The 25183-nt window shown below is 42.3% G+C and overlaps 1 protein-coding gene across 1 annotated transcript in view; it reads left to right on the forward strand.

The window, feature by feature from the left end:
• LOC124805594 (furin-like protease 2) overlaps window positions 1-25183 on the forward strand; it is a 718105-nt gene that overhangs the window by 566104 nt on the left and 126818 nt on the right. The window contains exons 11-13 of the mRNA XM_047266161.1: window positions 6562-6884; window positions 20375-20521; window positions 20564-20687. Of these exons, the coding sequence (XP_047122117.1) occupies window positions 6562-6884; window positions 20375-20521; window positions 20564-20687 (594 nt within the window). The remainder of the gene's footprint in view (window positions 1-6561; window positions 6885-20374; window positions 20522-20563; window positions 20688-25183) is intronic.

Consider the following 25183-nt stretch of genomic DNA (forward strand, 5'->3'; position numbering starts at 1 on the left):
AACAACAGTACGGAAAGTAAGGCTATGCCAGCTAACTATAATGAAACTAAAGGAAACAGTAGTATGCCGAGGCAGGAAAACTAGTTCCCGTCTATGAGGACACTGGGGCTCACCAGGCGGTTACTTTTCCTAAGCCAGTAGTTAAGGGAATTGGTAAGACAGATCAGAATACTCAAACTGAACATGTGGATGAAGAGTCGGTAGCACCTAAGGATACAACAGAAATATTAGATCACTCACAGTATTTGATAGATACCGTGTTAGAGACGCTTTCTAAGTGGGAAGAGAAAGAGAAGGCGCAGCAGTATAACGATAGGGACGAGCTACAATATACTGAATTGACAGGTGAAGAAGCAGAAGAAATTCATGCTTATATTTACGATGAAGATGATGTGCTCTTATCTAAAGTGCCTGTGCAGGATGTTGATAATGTACTAATAGATTTAGGAAAGGAGATAAGTGGGAATGTAGAGGGTAGGCTGTTTGGGGTCGATGAACCCAGTAGCTGTGACCAGTTGTCACTTGAGAAGGAAACCGACGATAATGGTGAAAGTGGTTTAGCTGTAACTAATGTTATGCCCGGTCTGGAGGCGCAGAATCGCTCAGACTACAGTAATTTGGGTCATGTTCAGCAAACTAAATGTAATGAAGTCGTGCGGTGTTTCGATTTAAAATTAATAGACCGACTGGAAAAGGCAGCTGAAAATGTAATTCAGGAAACCCCTACACACTGTGACCTAAATGTAATGAAGACAGATGTTGATCACTTTAGTTGGAGACAAATCCAAAAGGAACTACTAGATGAATCTGAGGAACCACCTGTACAACCTAGAATAAGCCACCCTATAATAATAGTGAATATGTTGGGTATCAATGTACGTTGTCTCCTAGACAGTGGAAGTGAGGTGAGTGCAATATCTCAGTCCTTCTTTGATGCATTACCTGGTAAAGACAAACTTATTGTAATGAGAGTATCAGGACTAAGAATAATTGGTGCTACTGGCAAGGTTTCAAAAACGGTAAAGCAAGAAGCTTTACTACCCATTAACATTAATGGTAATTTAATTGATCATCCATGTTTAATTGTAAACAATCTCAGTATTGAGGTTTTAATTGGCATAGATTTCTTGTCAAAATATCAGAGTGTTGTTGACTTTGAAAGAAGCCAGTTAAAAATGGTCTTGCCAATAATCGGAGTAATTATAGTACCTTTTAGTGGTAAACATGTAGTAACTGATCATGAAACTTGGGAGCTGCCTATACGAGTTCTGAAAAATAGGAGGTATTGGGACGAAGGTGTTAATCTTAATAACAATAAGCTGAATACAGAAGAAGAAGAAGAAGAAGAAGCAATTATTTTAGACAAAATAGAAGCTAAGTTGCAGGAAATCGATAAAATTTCCGCCAATCAGAAGGAAGAACTGAGACAGGTTCTAAAAAGGCATCATAAAGTATTTTCAGGTCGACCTGCCAGATTCATAGATAGCCAATGAATGCTGTAGGGAGGAGGTTGTTCTGTAACCTCCACACAGTGTGGCAGCTGTGCAGTCCCAGCTGTGTGAGATCTTTCCCTTTCAGGTCTCACTCATTCTTCATCTTTCCTATCCCCAAAAATTTCGACCTCTTCTTTCATACATTAAATTTTCCGGTATGGTTGTCAATACAGCTTTAAACCAATGAATGCTGTAGGGAGGAGGTTGTTCTGTAACCTCTACACAGTGTGGCAGCTGTGCAGTCCCAGCTGTGTGAGATCTTCTTTCCTTTTCAGGTCTCACTCACTCTTCATCTTTTCTATCCACCTAAAATTTCTAACTCTTCTTTACAGCATTAAACCAATGAATGCTGTAGGGAGGAGGTTACTCTATAACCTCCACACAGTGTGGCAGCTGTGCGGTCCCAGCTGTGTGAGATCTTCTTTCCCTTTCAGGTCTCACTCATTCTTCATCTTTCCTATCTACAAAAATTTCGACATGTCCTTCCAACACATAAAATTTTCCGGTATGGTTATCAATACAGCATTAAACCAATGAATGCTGTAGGGAGGAGGTTGTTCTGTAACCTCTACACAGTGTGGCAGCTGTGCAGTCCCAGCTGTGTGAGATCTTCTTTCCCTTTCAGGTCTCACTCAATCTTCCTCTTTCCTGTCTTCAAAAATTTCGACCTTTTCTTTCCAAATACTAAAATTTTCCGTTATGACTATCAAGCCATGAGTTATGTAACCATTCTATCTACCGATTAGTGAAAAAAAAAATACCTAATGTGACAAACCTAATAGTGACAAACAATAGAGAAGTATGACGTAATTAAGATATAAAATGTATTTGAGTAACAAGTATGTATAGTACCCTGGTAATATAATAAGTACAAAGTGTTGTTTTATTGAAAATGGTCCACCAACAGTAATTTAAAGGGATATATGAATTCATGTACAAGCAGTATCTGAAGTGGTAGTGAAACCTAGTGTATGCATTAGAGCTAACTAATAAATAGTAAGAAAGAGATTGCTTAGTGTTCGGAAAAATATGCAGATAAGTTGTAAGATTAAACTCACCTGGTGTAGCAAGGAAAGGCAGTGTAATAGAATTGAGCAGTGTTTGTGGTTGAGACGTGAAGGCCACGTCCCTGAAGTATTTATAAGGTTGGAGCTGGCCATTATTTTAGTGTAGTGTGTGACCGGATACACCTACACGTATTGAGGTTATGAGTTGGAGGCGTGAATGCGACCATAGGTACCCTTATGTTAGATGAGACAGAGCAGCTCATGGTGTCCTATAGGTTTAAGGAATTTAGCATTACGCTCGTCCATAATTATTTGATGCAGTTTAGTGGTAGGTCCGAGAGAGACTACCTGAGGTTTCAGCGTCCGATCGAGTGGAAATGGATTGCCACGTGAGCAAACTAATCAGCTGCAATACACTATGAATATGAGATAAATGTGCTTTCCTATGCTTTAAATTTAAATGGAGTGAGTATTACTTAAGTTCATACACTAGCAAAGTAAGTAAGTACATAATGGCAGACGTAAAACATTATTTTAGCTCCGCATAAATACACTTCAAAGTAAGTAAGTACGTAATTGCAGATGTGGAACTGACAACAGCAGAGGACCAATAAGTGGATTTAGTAGTCAACTAAACGTAGTGTGTTTTGAACACTCAAAACTGTACTATTACCGAAAGTTACTCACATGTACATTGAAGCTGAGAAAACAACCACTAATCATACTCATACTATCTCTAAGAATAAAGTAATCAAAGATGAGTCAGTTAAGTAAATAAAATGCAGATTTGTCAGGAATGTACCGAGCATTGGTTCAGTGTTCCGGCCCAGAAATGATAAATTCAGATTAAATATGATTTATGATTGTATGCCTTGAGCATAAATTTTCTCTAGTACGTGACAAAAGGCGTTTTGAGCCATTTGTTTAACGATTTTATGACAGTTAAGTAACCGTGAGAGTAATACTGAAAAAGTTCTGTTAACTTTGTTCCAGCAACATATTGGAAGATTAAATGTATATATCCCCATTTCTTTGTGACCCACCCTTAGATATTAAGTGAACAGAGTCTGAGGCACTCTTTTTGTTTGTTCTACAGGACAAACCAGATAATGGCAGCCTGATAGCTGCGTGAAAGCGTGGAGTGGCTTGGACACAACTCACAGTGACCCCTCCCCTTTCCCCCATGTAATTTAGAGAGAACGTGAAGGACGCACACCATAGCAACTTCCCCTCCTCTACCCTTGTGAATGGAAGTGTAGGACGCCAGCCAAAGCGGCTACAACCACATGTGTAAAAATTATTTGTGAACTTTTCTTTCAGGTTTAGAAAAGACTGCTAAGAGATAATCATCTGTTTATGTATCATGTTATTTTCTTTGAATTTGTGTATGTAAAAATGTATTTAATGTAGTTAAGATTTTCATAATTTTTCATTTTTTTATGTGTTTGTTTGTCTAAGGCAATATGTATGCCAAAATATTTCGTTGACTTTGCTTAAAATTTTGAGTAATGACATTGTTTAAAAAGGCAGTGAACATGCCTACAATTTAAATAATTAATGTAGGTAATCAGTTTTCTTTAATGTTTCTACCGGTTTATATTTCAATTTTGATTTTTCATAGGGAGTTAAACTGTACTCTTGCTTCCCTTTTTGTAATTAAATTTTTTTTCATTCATGAACATTCATAAACAAAAAATTTAAGTAGCGGGTGATGTAGGGAAGCAGCCTACTCACGCTGTAGTAAATTCACATCAGTTTCCATTGTGTGCCAGCCAGTCTGCTGTAACTAGCTCTGACGTCATAAATGTTGCGCAATACCTTAAAAATCAAGCAAATGAACTAAAACTTTTCTAGCATGTCAGAAATAATATTAAATTAATGTGTGTTAAATATCAGTTCGATAACTTCAGCCATTTCCGAGATTTGGACGTTTTTCTGGAAAAATCATTGGCGCAACAGAAAAGAGCTAGAGACTTCAAAATTTATATTTAGATTCATCTTTCATAATGATTTAATAAAAACAGTACTTTGGATTTCACAAATTAAGACTTTAGTGGAAATTCATGATTTTCTGGTTTTCGTCTCAAAACTGAAGGAAGCAAGATAGATTAAGTAGGTTAATAAATAAGGCTAGGATGTTTAGATTTAAATAGATTGGAGGTCCGCTATGATTATGAAGATGTGTAAAGTTTCTTTTTAATACCTATAAAATTATAGCGATAGCGGATCTCAAAAGGGACAGTTCAGAGCTCATCTGCTGCGTGCAGGGTAATTTAATTAATTCTCTCGCCCAAAGTATTTAACTTAGCCACGTCAAAATTTTATTATCAATACTTACCTGCGTGCTGAATGCACGTTTAAATTAAGAGCTTCTTCGGCCATCAGCCAAAGAAGCTATAAATTATTATGTAACTTGAAGTGGTGCGTTACTAGCCCAGCGGCTAGTCGGGAGAGCGGATTTAATCAGGCGTTCCCTCAGCTTTATATATAAGAACACTGCGCGAGGAAGCAAGGTCCCAGTTCTCTCCAGACGCTGAATGACACGCCATCTGTGTCGGTAGTCGCGTCGCATCAGTGTATCTGCTACAAACAGCCTCGGGTGCCGTATTAAGTTACTAGAGATACGCGGAACCATGAAAACATTTTATGTGAAGTGTTAATTCTGGGATGATTTTCATTATCTAGCTTCAGTTTTCGTATTGTCGTATTTTTCACGCGCCGTCGCGGGACAGACATTCTACCAACTATTTAACGTGGCGTTTGATGAAATACTCTCATCAAATTATGGCGAGCATTCTTTTAACATTTAATTCGGACATTTATAGTTGCATCAGCGTATTAGACTCTGAACTGCTCTGTTAGTTAGGTTGTAGGGATACTTGTGGTTTTTATCAGTGAATTTCAGAATATACTCAACTATTTTGGAAAACCGTTTTTGATTAGAAATCCCGGACAATCTCCTAATTCCTCAGAGCTATAAGCTGCAGCTATAAGAACATTCTCAGGTAAAGTGGGCACTAGGATATCTATTTACTGGCTCCAAGTTTTATTAAATCACTTTCTGGGGGTCACGGAGTAAATAGAGAGCCAGTGTTGAGAACGGCAAAAGACAGCAATAACAACATTCTAAAAGCTAGAAACTGATTCAACACGCAAGCGTTTATACAGAAAATTATATTTTTACAAACTTTTATCCGCCGCCCCACAACGTCTCGATCGCCTCTTGTTTGTATTGACGGAACTTTGAACAGTGGACTTTACATTTCAGATGTGTTACGACCCGTGGCTCTACCAATGATTCGATCCCTGCGAAACCCTACATTTTATCAGGATAATGCACGACCGCATGTTCCAGGTCCTATGCGGGCATTTCTGGATACAGAAAAAGTTCGACCGCTGCCTTGGCCAGCATGTTCTCCAGATCTCTCACCAATTGAAAACGTCTGGTTAATGGTGGCCGAGCAACTGGCTCGTCACAATACGGCAGTCACTACACTTGATGGTATCGTGTTGAATCTGCATCTGCAGCTGTACCTGTACACGCCCTCCAAGCTCTGTTTGACTCAATGCCCAGGCGCATCAAGGCCGTTATTACGGCCAGATGTGGTAGTTCTGGATACTGATTTCTCATGATCTATGCACCCAAATTGCGTGAAAAAGTAATCACATATCAGTTCTAATATTATATATTTGTCCGATGAATACCCGTTTATGATGTGCATTTCTTCTTGGTGTAGCAATTTTAATGGCCAGTAGTGTAAATTCGTCTTAAAAATAGACTCTCTAAGGAAAATTTAAAGACAATAAAAAAAATAGGCTCAAGGAAAATGAAAAAAAAGAAACAAAAATATTCTGCCCTGTTGTACCCCTGTAAGTCTTGATTCCATTATCAATCACAACGTCAGAACAGCCTCAATGGTTTATTTGCTAGTACGCTGCTCTAATTATTAAGATTCCAACTGTCCCACTGCCCTGTTTTCGCCTAGAATAGCCTCTATCAGAAGAGTCCGCACAGTGCCGCGGCTGTAACGCCGGTGTTGTGTTTGGCTGCGGCGCGGCAGGGAGCTGGAGGCGTCGGCGGGCGCGAGCCTGCGCGTGCACATGGACGTGTCGGGCTGCACGGGCTCGGCCAGCGAGGTGCGCTTCCTGGAGCACGTGCAGTGCCGCGTGTCGCTGCGCTTCCTGCCGCGCGGCAACCTGCGTGTGCGGCTGACGTCGCCGGCGGGCACGGCGTGCACGCTGCTGTCGCCGCGGCCGCGCGACCTGCTCAGCGCCGCGCTCGACGACTGGGGCTTCCTCAGCGTCCACTACTGGGGCGAGGCACCCGACGGCCGCTGGACGCTCGACATCGTCAACGCCGGCTCCCGCAGGGCCACGCAGCCCGGTGAGTCGTCACGCTTGCGCCCTGGTCTCGTCCATTGGCATGAATGCCAAGGGAACTTCTCCTCCGTCTATGCGCCTCTCTCTGTTTTTCTTTTTATTATTAATACTTTGTTCTCTTACAGCGATAAAAAAATTACCATTCCATATTTGCCTTAGCCTTTAACCGGCGTTGTCAGAAATTTTAACACTGTTGTTGTTGTTGTGGTCTTCAGTCCTGAGACTGGTTTGATGCAGCTCTCCATGCTACTCTATCCTGTGCAAGCTTCTTCATCTCCCAGTACCTACTGCAGCCTACATCCGTTCTGAATCTGCTTGGTGTATTCATCTCTTGGTCTCCCTCTACGATTTTTACCCTCCACGCTGCCCTCCAGTACTAAATTGGTGATCCCCTGATGCCTCAGAACATGTCCTACCAACCGATCCCTTCTTATAGTCAAGTTGTTCCATTAATATCTTTTCACCCTAATTCTACTCAATACCTCCTCATTAGTTATATGATCTACCCAGCTTTCTTCTGTAGCACCACATTTCGAAAGCTGCTATTCTCTTCTTGTCTAAACTATTTATCGCCCATGTTTCACTTCCATACATGGCTACACTTCATACAAATACTTTCAGAAACGTCTTCCTGACATTTAAATCTATACTCGATGTTAACCAATTTCTCTTCTTCAGAAACGCTTTCCTTGCTATTGGCAGTCTACATTTTATATTCTCTCTACTTCGACCATTATCAGTTATTTTGCTCCCCAAACAGCAAAACTCCTTTACTACTTTAAGTGTCTCATTTCCTAATCTAATTCCCTCGGCATCACCCGACTTAATTCGACTGCATTCCATTATCCTCGTTTTGCTTTTGTTGATGTTCATCTTATACCCTTCTTCCAAGACACTGTACATTCCGTTTAACTGCTCTTCCAAGTGCTTTGCTGTCTCTGACAGAATTACAATGTCATCGGCGAACCTCAAAGTTTCTATTTCTTCTCCTTGGATTTTAATACCTACTCCGAACTTTTCTTTTGTTTCCTTTACTGCTTGCTCAATATACAGATTGAATAGCATTGGGGCGAGGCTACAACCCTTTCTCACTCCCTTCCCAACCATTGCATCCCTTTCACGTCCCTCGACTCTTATAACTGTCATCTGGTTTCTGTTCAGATTGTAAATAGCCTTTGGCTCCCTGAATTTTACACCTGCCACCTTCAGAATCTGTAAGACAGTATTCTAGTCAACATTGTCAAAAGCTTTCTCTAAGTCTACAAATGCTAGAAACGTAGGTTTGCCTTTCCTTAATCTAGCTTCTAATACAAGTTGTAAGGTCAGTATTGCCTCAGTTGTTCCTATATTTCTACGGAATCCAAACTGACCTTCGCCGAGGTCGGCTTCTACCAGTTTTTCCATTCGTCTGTAAAGAATTCGCTTTAGTATTTTGCCGCTGTGACTTATTAAACTAGTAGTTCGGTAATTTTCATTCCTGTGAACACCTGCTTTCTTTGGGATTGGAATTATTATATTCTTCTTGAAGTCTGAGGGAATTTCTCCTGTCTCATACATCTTGCTCACTAGAAGGTAGAGTTTTGTCAGGACTGGCTCTCCCAAGGCTGTCAGTAGTTTTAATGGAATGTTGTCTACTCCAAGGGCCTTGTTTCGACTTAGGTCTTTCAGTGCTCTGTCAAACTCTTAACGCAGTATCATATCTCTCATTTCATCTTCATCTACCTCCTCTTCCATTTCCATAAAATTGTCCTCAAGAACATCGCCCTTGTATAGACCCTCTATATACTCCTTCCACCTTTCTGCTTTCCCTTCTTTGCTTAGAACTGAGTTTCCATTTGAGCTCTTGATATTCATGCAAGTGGCTCTCTTGTCTCCAAAGGTCTCTTTCATTTTCCTCTAGGCAGTATCTATCTTACCCCTCGTGAGATAAGCCTTTACATCCTTACATTTGTCCTCTAGCCATCTTCTGTTACTCAAGGATTTCTACTAGCCCTCGTCTTTTTACCTACTTGATCCTCTGCTGCCTTCAGTATTTCATTCCTCAAAGCTACCCATTCTTCTCCTACTGTATTTTTCCCCCCATTCCTGTCAATTGTTCCCTTATGGTCTCCCTGAAACTCTGCACAACCTCTGGTTTAGTCAGTTTATCCAGGTCCCATCTCCTTAAATTTCCACCTTTTTCAAGTTTCTTCAGTTTTAATCTGCAGTTCATAACCAACAGATTGTGGTCAGAGTCCACATCTGCACCTGGAAATGTCTTAGAATTCCAAATCTGGTTCCTAAATCTCTGTCTTACCATTATGTAATCTACCTGAAACCTTCTAGTATCTCCAGGGTTCTTCCATGTATACAACCTTCTTTCATGATTCTTGAACGAAGTGATAGCTATGATTATGTTATGCTCTGTGCAAAATTCTACGAGGCGGTTTTCTCTTTCATTTCTCAGCCCCAATCCATATTCACCTACTACGTTCCCTTCTCTTCCTTTTCCTACTGTCGAATTCCAGTCACCGATGACTATTAAATTTTCGTATCCCTTCACTACCTTAATAATTTCTTTTGTTTCATCATACATTTCATCAATTTCTTCATCATCTGCAGAGCTAGTTGGCATATAAACTTGTACAAATGTAGTAGGCGTGGGCTTCGTGGCTATCTTGGCCACAATAATGCGTTCACTGTGCTGTTTGTAGTAGCTTACCCGCACTCCTATTTTTTATTCAATATTAAACCTACTCCTGCATTACCCCTGTTTGATTTTGTATTTATAACCCTCTATTCACCTGACCAAAAGTATTGTTCCTCCTGCCACCGAAGTTTACTAGTTCCCACTATATCTAACTTTAACCTATCCACTTCCCTTTTTAAATTTTCTAATCTTCCTGCCCGATTAAGGGATCTGACATTCCACGCTCCGATCAGTAGAGCGCCAATTTTCTTTCTCGTGATAACGACGTCCCCTTGAGTAGTCCCCGCCCGGAGATCCGAATGGGGGACTATTTTACCTCCGGAATATTTTCCCCAAGAGGACGCCATCATCATTTAATCATACAGTAAGGCTGCGTGCCCTCGGTAAAAATTACAGCTGCAGTTTCCCCTTGCTTTCAGCCGTTCGCAGTACCACAACAAGAAGGCTGTTTTGGGTGGTTTCACAGGGCCAGATCAGTCTGTCATCCAGACTGTTGCCCCTGCGGCTACTGAAAAGTCTGCTTCCCCTCCTCAGGAACCACACGTTTGTCTGGCCTCTCAACAGATACCCCTCGGTTGCGGTTGCATCGACGGTACGCCTGTCTGTATCCTTAAGGCACGCAAGCCTCCCCACCAACGGCAAGGCCCATGCTTCATGGGGGGGATTTTAACACTAAATACATTGAAAAGTCCTGGGCCTCCAAAGCCAAAAAGTGTATAGTGTATCGTGATCATTTTTATTGTTGTTATTTTCGGACATAAACATAATCAAAAACGTTTGAGGCACCAAACATTTTTATTCACAACCAGTTTGGAATGAAACTAAAGCGGAAAATCTGAAATTAAAGATATTACTAAAATAAATACATTTTCTCCATTTCTTCTATTTTACAACAGAAACTGACAAATAAAAATCTTTTTTTTTTGATGAAATACGAATTTGATTGGTTCTAAATTACGAGGAAAGAGCACGCATTTATTTAGATAGCATAACTATAAAATGTTGGCAACGTTATAGACACGCCTATAAGAAGAGATAATATTTATGAGGCTATTAGATTTGCAGCCACCAGCCTTGCAGCAATGCTAACACCGTTTCCCGTCAGATCACCGAAGTAAAGCGCTGTTGGACTTGGCCAACACTTCAACAGCTCACTTTCCCGCTCCGCTAAGAGCTGTTGGCAAATGGGGTCCGCTCAGCCCTTGTGAGGCCAACTGAGGAGCTATGTGACGCTGTAGCGGCTGCTTCTGTCTCAGAAACTAAGAGTGTCCCTCCATATTGGTATCCAGTGAGCCCTACCGGCTGAGTATGAGACGACGGTCGGTCTGTGCCGTTAGGCCTTCCGAAGCCTGTTCGGACGGAACGAGAGTTATAGATCTGCAAGCAGTAAACTCAGTTTTCTTTTTCACTTTGTCTGACCTTCTAATCTTCATCATATTTCTTGCCAGCTAGTTGAGTTGCTGTTTCGTGATAACCTGGAACAGCATTTTCAGTGGTAATAATGCTCTCGGCATCGTTATCTTCATCGGAACAGTCAGCAACACATTACTCCATCGATGTTAGTACACATTCCTCAGTATTTGGATTTATAGAGTTAACTGCTTCTGAATTCACTGACGTATTTACTAAAATCTAAACATTACGCTAACTGCGTCGTGGAGTCCCGGGGACACTTAAGCTCGTAGTTTACAGTGCTTGCGTTAATAACAGGCTGCAGTCGCCTGTGCGCGCGGCGTGTCTCACTACCGTAGGAAGATACTAAAGAGGGCATGCTCCCTGATCAACAGTTACGAAAGTTACAACCTCATAATTCCCTAAATTCCCAGAGATTTCGTGATGCCGGTTAAGAGCTCAGAAGCCTATTCCAAAACACAACAATAACGTCTTTAATAGTCGCCCACAATATTATTGCACCTGGCAGAGAGGGTCTTCGGTGGCTTGTTGTGAGTTTCTATAATGAGTTTCAGTTGATAGTGTATGCAGAACTGTCCTGAAGTCTCTCATAGTGCGATGCGTTTTCTTTAGCCACCACTTTACTTGTTTGCTGTAACGTCATAGCTTCTTCCCGACAACGGCCACAGGCAGTCAAGATATAATATCGTGGTCCGCTAGCACTTATAAAGAAGTATGGGGCGGCATTTTTCTATATGTATGTAAAAGCCAATGTGAAAACGATTGTAGGACACAGTTCCAGCACTATATTAATTCATGGGGAGACTTTTTGTATATACTGTCAATAAAAGTCTTCAGGGTATGTATACAGGATGTTACAAAAAGGTACGGCCAAATTTTCAGGAAGCATTCCTCACGCACAATGAAAGGAAATATGTTATGTGGAAACGCTTACTTTCCATGTTAGAGCTCATTTTATTACTTCTCTTCAAATCACATTAATCAAGGAATGGAAACACACAGCAACATAATGTACCAGCGTGACTTCAAACACTTTGTTACAGGAAATGTTCAAACTGTCCTCCGTTAGCGAGGATACATGCATCCACCCTCCGTCGCATGGAATCCCTGATGCGCTGATGCAGCCCTGGAGAATGGCGTATCGTATCACAGCCGTCCACAATACGAGCACGAAGACTCTACATTTGGTACCCTGGTTGCGTAGACAAGAGATTTCAAATGCCCCCATAAATGAATGTCAAGAGGGTTGAGGTCAGGAGAGCGTGGAGGCCATGGAATTGGTCCGCCTCTACCAATCCATCGGTCACCGAATCTGTTGTTGAGAAGCGTACGAACACTTCGACTGAAATGTGCAGGAGCTCCATCGTGCATGAACCACATGTAGTGTCGTACTTGTAACGGCACATATTCTAGCAGCACAGGTAGAGTAACCCGTATGAAATCATGATAACGTGCTCCACTGAGCGTAGGTGGAAGAACATGGGGCCCAATCAAGACATCACCAACAATGCCTGCCCAAACGTTCACAGAAAATCTGTGTTGATGACGTGATTGCACAATTGCGTGCGGATTCTCGTCAGCCCACACATGTTGATTCTGAAAATTTACAATTTGATCACGTTGGAATGAAGCCTCATCCGTAAAGAGAACATTTGCACTGAAATGAGGATTGACACATTGTTGGATGAACCATTCTCAGAAGTGTACCCGTGGAAGCCATTCAGCTGCTGATGGTGCCTGCACACGCTGTACGTGGTACGGAAACAACTGGTTCTCCCGTAGCACTCTCCATACATTGACGTGGTCAACGTTACCTTGTACAGCAGCAATTTCTCTGACGCTGACGTTAGGGTTATAGTCAACTGCACGAAGAATTACCTCATCCAGTGCAGGTGTCCTCGTCGTTCTAGGTCTTCCCCAGTCGCGAGTCATAGGCTGGAATGTTCCGTGCTCCCTAAGACGCCGATCAATTGCTTCGAACGTCTTCCTGTCGGGACACCTTCGTTCTGAAAATCGGTCTCGATACAAACGTACCGCGCCACGGCTATTGCCCCGTGCTAATCCATACATCAAATGGGCATCTGCCAACTCCGCATTTGTAAACATTGCACTGACTGCAAAACCACGTTCGTGATGAACAGTAACCTGTTGGTGCTACCTACTGATGTGCTTGACGCTAGTACTGTAGAGCAATGAGTCGCATGTCAACACAAGCACCGAAGTCAACATTACCTTCCTTCAATTGGGCCAACTGGCGGTGAATCGAGGAAGTACAGTACATACTGACGAAACTAAAATGAGCCCTAACATGGAAATTAAGCGTTTCCGGTCAGATGTCAACATAACATCTTTTCTTTATTTGTGTGTGAGGAATTTTTCCTGAAAGTTTGGCCGTACCTTTTTGTAACACCCTGTATGTAAAACTCTCCGACGTTCCGGCTCCTGTTGCATTTGGCCCTCCTCAGAATATTTTCCTTACTGTTAGAAATTGGGAAACTCTTTGGAATCTAGATATTACGGAATACTCAGATAGTTTCTGATTTCTATTTGCTGGTCATGTAGTTTGTTCCACACTTTGAAGCTCTTACATACGTACTAACGCGTCATTCACAGTAATCGTAGAACCAAACTGAAAACAACAACATAACGGTATAGAGAGTGTATTATGTGATGAATATCGTATTTGTATTTGGATTTAGTCTTTCAGTTCTTAAATAAACGTAGAAACATCTGAATATACAGGGTGTTTAAAAAATGACCGGTATATTTGAAGCGGCAATAAAAACTAAACGAGCAGCGATAGAAATACACCGTTTGTTGCAATATGCTTGGGACAACAGTACATTTTCAGGCAGACAAACTTTCGAAATTACAGTAATTACAATTTTCAACAACAGATGGCGCTGCGGTCTGGGAAACTCTATAGTACGATTTTTTCCACATATCCACCATGCGTAGCAATAATATGGCGTAGTCTCTGAATGAAATTACCCGAAACCTTTGACAACGTGTCTGGCGGAATGGCTTCACATGCAGATGAGATGTACTGCTTCAGCTGTTCAATTGTTTCTGGATTCTGGCGGTACACCTGGTCTTTCAAGTGTCCCCATAGAAAGAAGTCACAGGGGTTCATGTCTGGCGAATAGGGAGGCCAATCCACGCCGCCTCCTGTATGTTTCGGATAGCCCAAAGCAATCACACGATCATCGAAATATTCATTCAGGAAATTAAAGACGTCGGCCGTGCGATGTGGCCGGGCACCATATTGCATAAACCACGAGGTGTTCGCAGTGTCGTCTAAGGCAGTTTGTACCGCCACAAATTCACGAAGAATGTCCAGATAGCGTGATGCAGTAATCGTTTCGGATCTGAAAAATGGGCCAATGATTCCTTTGGAAGAAATGGCGGCCCAAACCAGTACTTTTTGAGGATGCAGGGACGATGGGACTGCAACATGGGGCTTTTCGATTCCCCATATGCGCCAGTTCTGCTTATTGACGAAGCCGTCCAGGTAAAAATAAGCTTCGTCAGTAAACCAAATGCTGCCCACATGCATATCGCCGTCATCAATCCTGTGCACTATATCGTTAGCGAATGTCTCTCGTGCAGCAATGGTAGCGGCGCTGAGGGGTTGCCGCGTTTGAATTTTGTATGGATAGAGGTGTAAACTCTGGCGCATGAGACGATACGTGGACGTTGGCGTCATTTGGACCGCAGCTGCAACACGGCGAACGGAAACCCGAGGCCGCTGTTGGATTACCTGCTGCACTAGCGGCCCGTTGCCCTCTGTAGTTGCCGTACGCGGTCGCCCTACCTTTCCAGCACGTTCATCCGTCACGTTCCCAGTCCGTTGAAATTTTTCAAACAGATCCTTTATTGTATCGCTTTTCGGTCCTTTGGTTACATTAAACCTCCGTTGAAAACTTCGTCTTGTTGCAACAACACTGTGTTCTAGGCGGTGGAATTCCAACACCAGAAAAATCCTCTGTTCTAAGGAATAAACCATGTTGTCTACAGCACACTTGCACGTTGTGAACAGCACACGCTTACAGCAGAAAGACGACGTACAGAATGGCGCACCCACAGACTGCGTTGTCTTCTATATCTTTCACATCACTTGCAGCGCCATCTGTTGTTGAAAATTGTAACTACTGTAATTTCGAGAGTTTGTCCGCCTGAAAATGTACTGTTGTCCCAAGCATATTGCAACAAACGGTGTATTGCTATCGCTGCTCGTTTAGTTTTTATTGCCGTTTCAAATATACCGGTCATTTTTGAAACACCCTGAACTAGCGGCTTCACTACGAAGATCGTTCGAAATAGCCTCCAATAAGCTGCAGATAATAAATATACGAAAACATTCATGATTTGTGATCTCAGCACTGTCAGTCTTATTCTTCATTCTTCTCCGGATTTCCTGCGTTTACTTTACATGTTTTTCAAAGAATAACCAGTATTATATATTCCTATGGCAAAATTTCTGAAAAAGCTTTATGCCTGATATTTAAGTGGTTACTACTTGTAACTCTGAAAATCCTGTCAGTCTGGCCTGAGAGATTTTATATGCCGTTTCATACATATTTGGTTTAAAGGATGGCTCTGATCAGCTGCGGCAGGGGCGAATTAATGCCTGTAGCTATTTGTTGTTTGTTGAAATGTGTATTTCTACTTCGTCACGTGAGCAGGTCCGGTATATTTTTCATAAATTATGTGCAGGAATACAATATTGGCTTCGCATTTCATTGCCTGTTTCACTTCGTCTATATATCAAGCGTTTTCACCTTGTTTGCTTTTTCCCTCTGTCCATCATTAAGCAGGAAATGTGATATGCCACTGGGATTTGCTTTACAATGTTCTGTTCCCGTTCCCTGATTTCCTCGTCATATAAACTTTTTGTTTTGTATTTTTCCTCTTTTAGTACGTGTGGCAGACATAATATGGTAAGAATTGTGAGCCTGCGTGCTGCTTGCTTTCAGCGTGTGTTGAATTTGGGACTAATATTGATCTCCTGAGTGAATGAATCCATTAAAGTAATAATTCCACTAGTTACAACTGCGAAAATTGTTTAGCACATTATTGCACAAATACAAGAATTCACTACCCTTATAATTCAGTCCGTCTCAGAAGAACCCAGAATTACTGCAGATCTACCGAAACAATTACTTTCGTAAGGAAATGATAGAAGCGGTCACTAAGCTCTTCATTTTAAAGAACTGAAAGAGGTCGAAAACTAACTATTTTTACTTACGGAGCAAAGAATGAGTTGGCTGGTACTTCAGTGTTAAAGAAGATAGTTGCAAGCCACTATTTCTCGCACTAAAATCTGATGAAAATGGAGGACAATCCATGTCTCATTCCACCTAGCCGAGCTCACTATGTGTATAACTGAATTAAGTTAATTGAAGGTTATCGCTCTGATCTTCCGTAGTCAGCCATTAACGTAATTAGGGTAGCTTCTAATCATGTTTGCACATAATTCATGTTTACTGGGCAGCCAGCCCGTTGGTGAGACGCCAACGCTATCCGATGAACAGAATTTGCTCGCAGAGGAGGGGAAACAGGAAATCGAACACATGAGTTATAGCTTAACAGTTCGATTTCAAAATGAAAACAAAAAAAAATTCTACCTTAACAGTTTTTCTGCTGTGTGTGGAGAACAACATAGTGTCTTCGAGAGGTAATACTATTCTGTACTACTAAAATCTGTACGCAGTTTATTACGTGTTGGCATTTACGAAACTGCTCCAATTAGATATATTATAAATGAACATAACTTTAGATTTGCTTATAGGTAAAATGAGCGGATGCAACGGAAGCAATGTCCATAAAAACCTCGAAATTATTTCGGGGAAAGTTCTTTTTCACTGTTCATATGCGCTGTTGAAGTGCATCCACTGAAGAATGAAATAGATGTTTCCTTTGTATGTTTATGGTAACGAAATCATTACAGGTAAAGTCGTGTACATACATCAAAACTCTAACAAGGTGCTGGTAATATTTTTGGAACGACTCACTTTACTCATTTCTCTGTTTCTTTAGATGGAGACTAGTTGAATCTGATTTCACTTCACCTTTAGCTTTGTACTATTGTTAAGAGCTGGAACTAGACGCCTTAAAACCGAATCTTTTGATCCTGTAATGCGGAAATCCACACCAAGCGATGGATGTGCTGCTGTTCGCTATGTAGTTTCCTTTCTCGGAATGGGTGATTCTAAATTAAGCTTGCATTTTGTTAAGCAAATCTGATAACACATTGCAACTTCTAGAATTTCTGTAGCTACGTGAATTATTATTGCTACAAGTAAGAATAACATTACTTGTTGTAGTGCGATTTGCTCTTACTAATAAAGAGAAAGGAAGACAAACTATTGTCGGCAGCATTATAGAAAACTGGTGCATCTGGCATACAAGGCTGATTGTATGACGGAAGTGCCTCCACTTACAGAGTACTCTTACAGCATTTAGGATCCAAAATAAGTACGTCTTATCTGCCGGTAGTCATAGAAGTAAGACCTGTTAACAAATGGAAATTTAGTACTTGCACTCCCGTCGCTAACATGGCATGATTCTGTTGCTGGTTCTCCGACTGAAACTTACGCAGCCAGCTGTATCAGCAACTATGTTGTTGGAGATAATGTTCAACGTGAACAAGAAGCAACTTAATATTCACCACATAAGTCGGTGGCAAAGGTGAAAGATGCGATAAGAACCATAAAAAAATATCCAAGAACTGGCTGAGGATTGTACGTCAACCTTTGGTTATGACAACCACGTAGGTTACAAGAGGAGGAGGAGGAAGAGTAAATTAGTGATTAACGTCCCGTCATTAAAGACGGAGCACAAGCTCGGATAAGGGAAGGTTGGAGAAGGATATCGACCGTTCCCTTTCGAAGATCCTTCGTGGTATTTGGTATTTATGTATACCACGGAAAACCTAAATCATGGCGGGCAGATGCGGGTTTGAACCATCGTCCTCCCGAGTGCGAGACAAGTGTGCTAACCACTGCGCTGCTCTGCTCGATCTTAGCTTACAAGACATACCTATTCAGGTATAGTCCATAGAGAAGTGTAACATGGATCTTGCGGAAGCTTTATCAGTGGTCGTGGAGTAAACCCAACCTTGTCCTTGGGAAATTCTGTTGGGTAAATTTGGAGAACCAATATTACAATCTGAAACTTCTTGGCAGATTAAAACTGTGTGCCGGATCGGGTCTCGCACACTAGAATTGCCTTCCACGGCTACCCGAGCACGAAACACGATCCGTCATCACAGCCATACGTCCACGACTAGCTCATCTCCTACATTTCAAAGTGCACAGAAGCTCTTGTGCTAAGTTTCATATCAGCGCATACTCCGCTTCAGAGTGAAAATTCATTCTGGAAACATCCCCCAAGCTGCGGTAAATCCATTTTTCAGGAATTTCCTTTCTTCCAGGAGTGCTAGTCCCTCAACTTTCACAGGAGGACTTCCGTGAGGTTTGGAAGACAGAAGATGAGCTGACGCCAGAAGTAAAGGTATGGGGACGGATGTACTTGAGCAGCTCAGTTGATGGAGCACTTGTCCACAAAAGCCAAAACCCCTGGGTTCGTATCCCAGTCCAGTACACAGTTTTAATCTACCACTAAGTTCCATTTCACTGCAAGTTCCTCTGCAGAGTGAACTATACAATCTGAATATTAGCTCACTCCGGCCAAACTTCACGAAAGTTTAATATTTGTGAGGAAGGTGCACCAGCATTATACACTTGTGTCCAAAATGAAAGCAATAAACCCGTACTTCCCCGTCCTGGGTCTAATTCACGATGTAATCATAAAAACTGTCAACCAGATGTCCATACGATCGTGTTCTGCATGGATGATAGCGTTCCGGTCAATGGAGAACCGTGCCAGCGAAGACGTCAGGGCATCTACGAAACAATGTAGCCCCACAACCAAAACTGGAGACGGTGCAGTATGGCACAGAGAAGATGCCTACCAGACTCACTACGGTGGAGGGCCGTAGATAGAAAGGAATCAGGTCAGTTACAAACTGACGTGGCCCGATGGCGTCATGTGAATTGGCAAGGTTAAACTACTGCCAGATATCGTGACGATCTCTTTGGACCTCATTTGCGGTTGCTGCGAGGTGCTGTGGGGCCAGACGTCGTACTAACGGTTGATAATGCTTGACCTCATAGAGCACGGTTAGTTGATGTTTTCTTGGAAACGGAAAACACACATGGCGTGGCCTTTTCGCTCCCCAGATCTGAGTCCCATAGAGCATACACTATATGATGAAAAGTATCCGGACACCTGGCTGAAAATGACTTACAGGTTCAATGCACCCTCCATCGGTGATGCTGGAATTCATTATGATGTTGGCCTATATTACACGTCACCTGTGATCTTGAAACTAAAAGGCGTTATCGTGCTAAAAATAAGGAGCCATCACAAGTACAAACAGTAGAATGGTAGGCCTCGATATACAGAATAAATCGGAGTCGGGCGTGCCTAAGCGCCTCAGATATCACCAGCGATATCTTGACGTCACAGAACTGAGGCCCATGCGGTAGAAAACAATCTGCGAGGAAGACTGCGTTACCATTTAGGGGGCAGCTGAAGTAAGTACAGTCTGGACGTCAGATAATAGAAGAATAAGAGGAGTCTTGTCTTTACTAGAGAACTCTTATATGTTTTTGGCAATGTGTTAAAATGAGTCAAGCACACTACACGTCTCTAACATACTTGTGCAGTTTACGGAACAGACTGTTATATATGTATTTCTTATAAGTAAGCGGAACAATACTCCTCTCTGGTGGTTGAGAACAAATATTGTTAGAATAATCGGAACTATTTGCTGAAATGCAACTCTCTCTGTAGAAAGCTAGTCAGCGAGCCAACAGACATTTCTTCCAGTATGGTACATATGAAATACATTGTTGAAATGATTAAACAATTCCTCTTTGAAAACCAAAATACTTAGTAGAATGATAGTACTCCAGTCGGTTCTACTCACCTCTCCCCAGAAACATAAGAAGGCTTCTGCTCCCTTCTGCTTCTTACAAAGTTAGAGAGAAGAAGGCCGACACTTCGCCGTCAGTCGAACTCTGTTCACAGGTAATGGGGATTTTGACACAGCAAGTCTGTCCATCAGTTATATTGCTCCGTCTAGGGATCACGAGAAAGACGAGAGGTCTTAGAGGGCGGGTAGTGGTATGTACACATTTGCTCATTAATCCTCATGGGAGTGGAATTGTATTGCATATTTCTGATATAGCAGGGACGCACCAAGCGGTACTATTAACTACGTTTGCGAATAGTGGTACGTATGTATTTATAACTCGGCGTACGCGGTGTTTCATTCTTATGGGACACAGATCTGCTTTGTGATATGCGGTTTCTTTACGTTTTAGGGATGCTAAAGAAGTGGCAGCTCATCTTCTACGGGACGGCCACGAAGCCGGTGAACGTGCGGTCGAGCGGCGACGGAGGGCCCGGTCCGCCGCCCAGAGCCCCGACGCCGCCGCCCGGAGCAGAGCTGGGGCCTGAGGGCGGCGGGGGTGGCGCGGGGGCCGCAGCGGTTGCGGGGGCGGGCCTCATGGCGGAGGAGGAGGGCGGCGGCAACGTGCGCGTGCTGCACACGTGCGACGCCGAGTGCGACGCGCAGGGCTGCTACGGCAAGGGGCCCACCCAGTGCATCGCCTGCCGCCACTACCGGCTAGACAAGTTAGTAAAAACAGTGTACTGTAGCTCAGCTCCCGAGTCGTGTCATCTTGTAGGCTGCTGCACTTATTAGGGCAAGTCAGAAATTAACGCTTCATCGTCATTATCATCATCGTCTCTTCCTCCTCCTCCTCCTCCTTCTTCTGTTAAACGTTAGTCCTTGAACGTCATCTTGCAGCTAAATTTGTTCATTCCAATGGTCTAACAACGCGGAATATTTGACAATAAATTTAGTGTTTATCTTCATTGTACTATCCGCAACAAATGGGATATCTTTTGTTTCTTCTTTTACAGTCTTTTCGTGTTCATCGACTATTTTCGATTCCTTCCTAGTATCTGTACCTCTTTTATAATCTTACAGTGCGCGTCCTGCAATGTTGCTGAGGAACTGTATTTCGTTCGCCCGTGATATTATCTTATCTTTTCTTTCTTTTTTTTTCTTTGCTTGAGACTCCCTACCAGTCCGCATTATTGATACCGATATAACATTACAAATGTGAAGATACGTAAGTTTATGTCCTTATTTCATTTGGAGGGATTGCGTTCAGGTACTGAACTTTTGAGCTAGATCTCCTCTGTTTGTTAGCACAGTTCCTACAAATTTAAATACGGGGTGATCAAGATGTCAGTATAAATTTGAAAACTGAATAAATCACGGAATAATGTAGCTAGAGAGGTACAAATTGACACACATGCTTGGAATGACATGGGGTTTTATTGGAACCAAAAATATACAAAAGTTCAAAATATGTCCGACAAATGGCGCTTCATGTGATCAGAATAGCAATAATTAGCATAGCTAAGTAAGACAAAGCTAAGATGACGTTCTTTACAGTAAATGCCTAATATGTCCACCATCGTAGCTGTAGTCGAGGAATAATGTTGTGAACGGCACTGTAAAGCATGTCCGGAGTTATGGTGAGGCATTGGCGTCGGATGTTGTCATTCAGCATCCATAGAGATGTCGGTCGATCACGATACACTTGCGACTTCAGGTAACCCCAAAGCCAATAATCGCACGGACAGAGGTCTGAGGACCTGGGAAGTCAAGCATGACGAAAGTGGCAGCTGCGCACACGATCATCACCAAATGACGCGCGTAAGAGGTATTTCACGGTTCTGGCAATATGGAGTGGTTCTAATAAAACCCAGTGTCATTCCAAGTATGTGTGTCAATTGTTACCTCTCTATCAACATTATTCCGTGGTTTATTAAGTTTTCAAATTTATACTGATTTTTTTATCACCCGGTGTAGGAAATTAGTCTATGATGTACGCGATTTCAGTCTTTCTCGGCCTATTCTACTGATGAATTCTTCTCGGATTATCAGCCGAGTGGTGGCTTCGTCTTGTAGCAACGTTTCAAAAAGTTTCGTACCCATCATCTTCGCCAGAAGATGATGGGTACGAAACTCATTGAAACGTTTGCGACAAGACGACGCCACCACTCGGCTGATTACCCGAGAAGAATTCATCCGTCTATGATCTTTCTTTCAGTGACTACTTTTGTTTTTCCTGCGTTTTTCAAACAGAAAGTCTTAGTGTTTCTTGCATTGAAATTGACATATAATTTATTTGAAATATTTTGTGCAGTTCATAGGTGGTCCAAAAATGTTCAAATGTGTGTGAATTCTGCTGAGGTTATCGGTGCCTAGACTTACACACAAACTAAATTAAACTAACTTACACTAAGTACAACACACACACCCATGGCCGAGGGAGGATTCGAACCCCTGGCAGGAGGGGTCTCGCAGTGACATTGCGCCTCTAACCACGCGGCCACTCCGCGGGGCTCTTTGTAGTTCATTTGTAATTTCCGCCATTAAGAATTGTTCATCTGAAACTAGCATCGTACTTACATAATACTGTTCTTTAGACTCGTATGTGTAGCGTCGTACTTTCGTTTTCTGTTGAACAATTTGTCTGTGCATATATTAAAGAGCAGTGGCAAAAGGCAAAAACTCCTAAGTTAATATCCTCTGTTCTTTTCTAATACACCCCAGTAATTTAGATACTTGTTTACGATGAATATTCCTAATTTCCCGTATAAGACGTAGTGTTATTATCTTCTTAATATCTCCGAAAATAATTACCTATTTCCTTTATAACATTTATGAAGAGGATGTCCATTTGTTTATTGTATTTCATGTCATTTGCTGTTGTATAAACTTATTTTCTGTACAACTTCCACTGAACCACGCTTCTGGAGAACATTATCAACGCTCTCTTCACACTATCACACTAGTTCCGGTATAATGATAGTTCTAAATTACTCAGTATTTTACCACGAAACCTTTGCTGCGATTTCAAAGAGACCTATTCGCTGCAGCCAAAACTGGAACCAAAAAAGAAATACTTGTACGCTACATCGATACAAACTATCTACTAACTCCGAACAGGCCTCAGTAGACCCAACGGTCTCATCTTTCGCCTATAGGCATCACTAGATGCAGATATGAAGGGGCATGTGGTCAGTACATCACTCTTCCTGCCGCCATGTGTTTCGTGGCCGGAGCCGCTACTTCTCAGTCAAGTACCTCCTCATTCGGCCTCAAAAGGGCTGAGTGCGCCTCACTTTCCAACAGCACTCGGCAGAGCTGGACTGTCACCCATCCAAGCGCTAGCCTAGCTCGTCCGCACTTTGGTGGTGTAACGGGAACCAGTGTTACCACTGCGGCAAGGCTGTCAGCCACATCGATACCATAGCAAACAATCAGAGTGAACGTAATGAGCGTAGAGTGATCAGTCTCGATGTAATTAGTTTTAAACACTTAGGCGTTTCGGTCTGTACGTGCCATGCTAATTTGACGCTGATGCATGTACAGAATCAGTGCATGAAAGAGGGCGTTAACTAGCGGTGAACGACTACTGAAGTGTGCAACCACCGTACAGTATAATTGCAGTCTTCTCCAAATGACCATAGTGCATCGCACTGCTTCAGTCACAAATTTAACTCGATAGTGCAACACTGATTCTTACCACTTTGAAACTTCGATGTAGTCGGTTGGTGGCTGGTATGCTAATACGCAAGCCCGTTATTCCATTTCCACAGAAATCTGAACAAAAAACATGTAATCAGTTGCCATTTCCTCGACAATGAGTCCCGCTGACACACAAAATAATTTGTTTTCAGTCAAAACCTGGATCAAAAGTCTTAGTATAATGGTCGCGTATCGTAGATTTGCAGACTGAGTTACCGAGATCTGCCAAATCAAAGTGATTTGAGGCATCATTGGACGCAACATTCAAATTTAACTCATCCACAGTGACGGAAATCTGAATTGTAACTAATATGTCTAGGAAAATTCTTGTGTCCCGTGGTAATGTCTCCTTCATCCGCAAAGTTATATATTTCTCTTGTCCAGCCACCTACCTCGAAGAAAGTGCAGGTTTCATTTACATACATACCTCACAGTCTACCGTATGGTGAGTGGCAGAGGGTACTCTGTATTACTACTAGTCGCTCCATTTCCTGTTAAACTCGCAAATGGAGCAAGGGAGGAACGAATGCCTTCATGTTTCTGTACGAGCCCTAATTTGTCGTACCTTATCTTCGTGGTCTTTACGGCATATGTACGTTGGGGGCAGTAGAATCATTTTGCAGTTAGCTTCAAATTTCGTTTCTTTAAATTGTCTCAGTAATATTACGTGAAAACAACGTCTTCTTCCCAGGGATTCCCACCTGAATTCCGGAACTATTTCCGTAACACTCGCGTGTTGATCGAACCTACTTATCGCAAATCTTGCAGACCGCCCGCGAATGTCTTCCTTTAATCCGACCTGGTGGAGATAGCAAACATTTGAGCGTTACCCAACAATAGGGGTCCTTACAAATGAACCTCAGTCTCCTACAACTTTCCCAATAAAATAAAATCGATCATTGGCCTTCACTACTGCCGGCCGCCGTGGCCGAACGGTTCTAGGCGCTTCAGTCCGGAAGCGCGCTGCTGCTACGGCCGCAGGTTCGAATCTTGCCTCGGGCATGGATGTGTGTGATGTTTTTATGTTAGTTAGGTTTAAGTCCAGGGGACTGATGACCTCAGATGTTAAGTCCCATAGTGCTTAGAGCCATCTGAACCATTATATTTTTGCCTTCACTACTGCCATCTTTACGTGCTCGTCCCCTATCATATCACTTTGCGACGCTACGCCCAAATATGTAATCCAAGTGGCTGTGTCAAGCAGTACACTACAGATGCTGTTTCCGAACATTACGGATCTGCTTTATCTACTCATATGCATTAATTGAAATATTTCTGCATTTAGAGCAGCCTGCACTTTGTTACACATACCATAAATTTTGCATCCTCCTACGTTCACCCAAAGATGAGTCCTTCCCATTCACCTCAGCATCTTCTGTAAACACACGAATATTGCTGGCCACTCTGTCTGTCAGATCATTTATTTAGATATGGAGAACAAGAGCGGTCCTCGCACACTTCTCTGGTGCACTCCTGATCACACCCTTGTCCCTATTGAAAACGCGCTGTCGAGGACAAT

This window comes from Schistocerca piceifrons, chromosome 7 (assembly GCF_021461385.2).
Source record: "Schistocerca piceifrons isolate TAMUIC-IGC-003096 chromosome 7, iqSchPice1.1, whole genome shotgun sequence".
NCBI lineage: Eukaryota > Metazoa > Arthropoda > Insecta > Orthoptera > Acrididae > Schistocerca > Schistocerca piceifrons.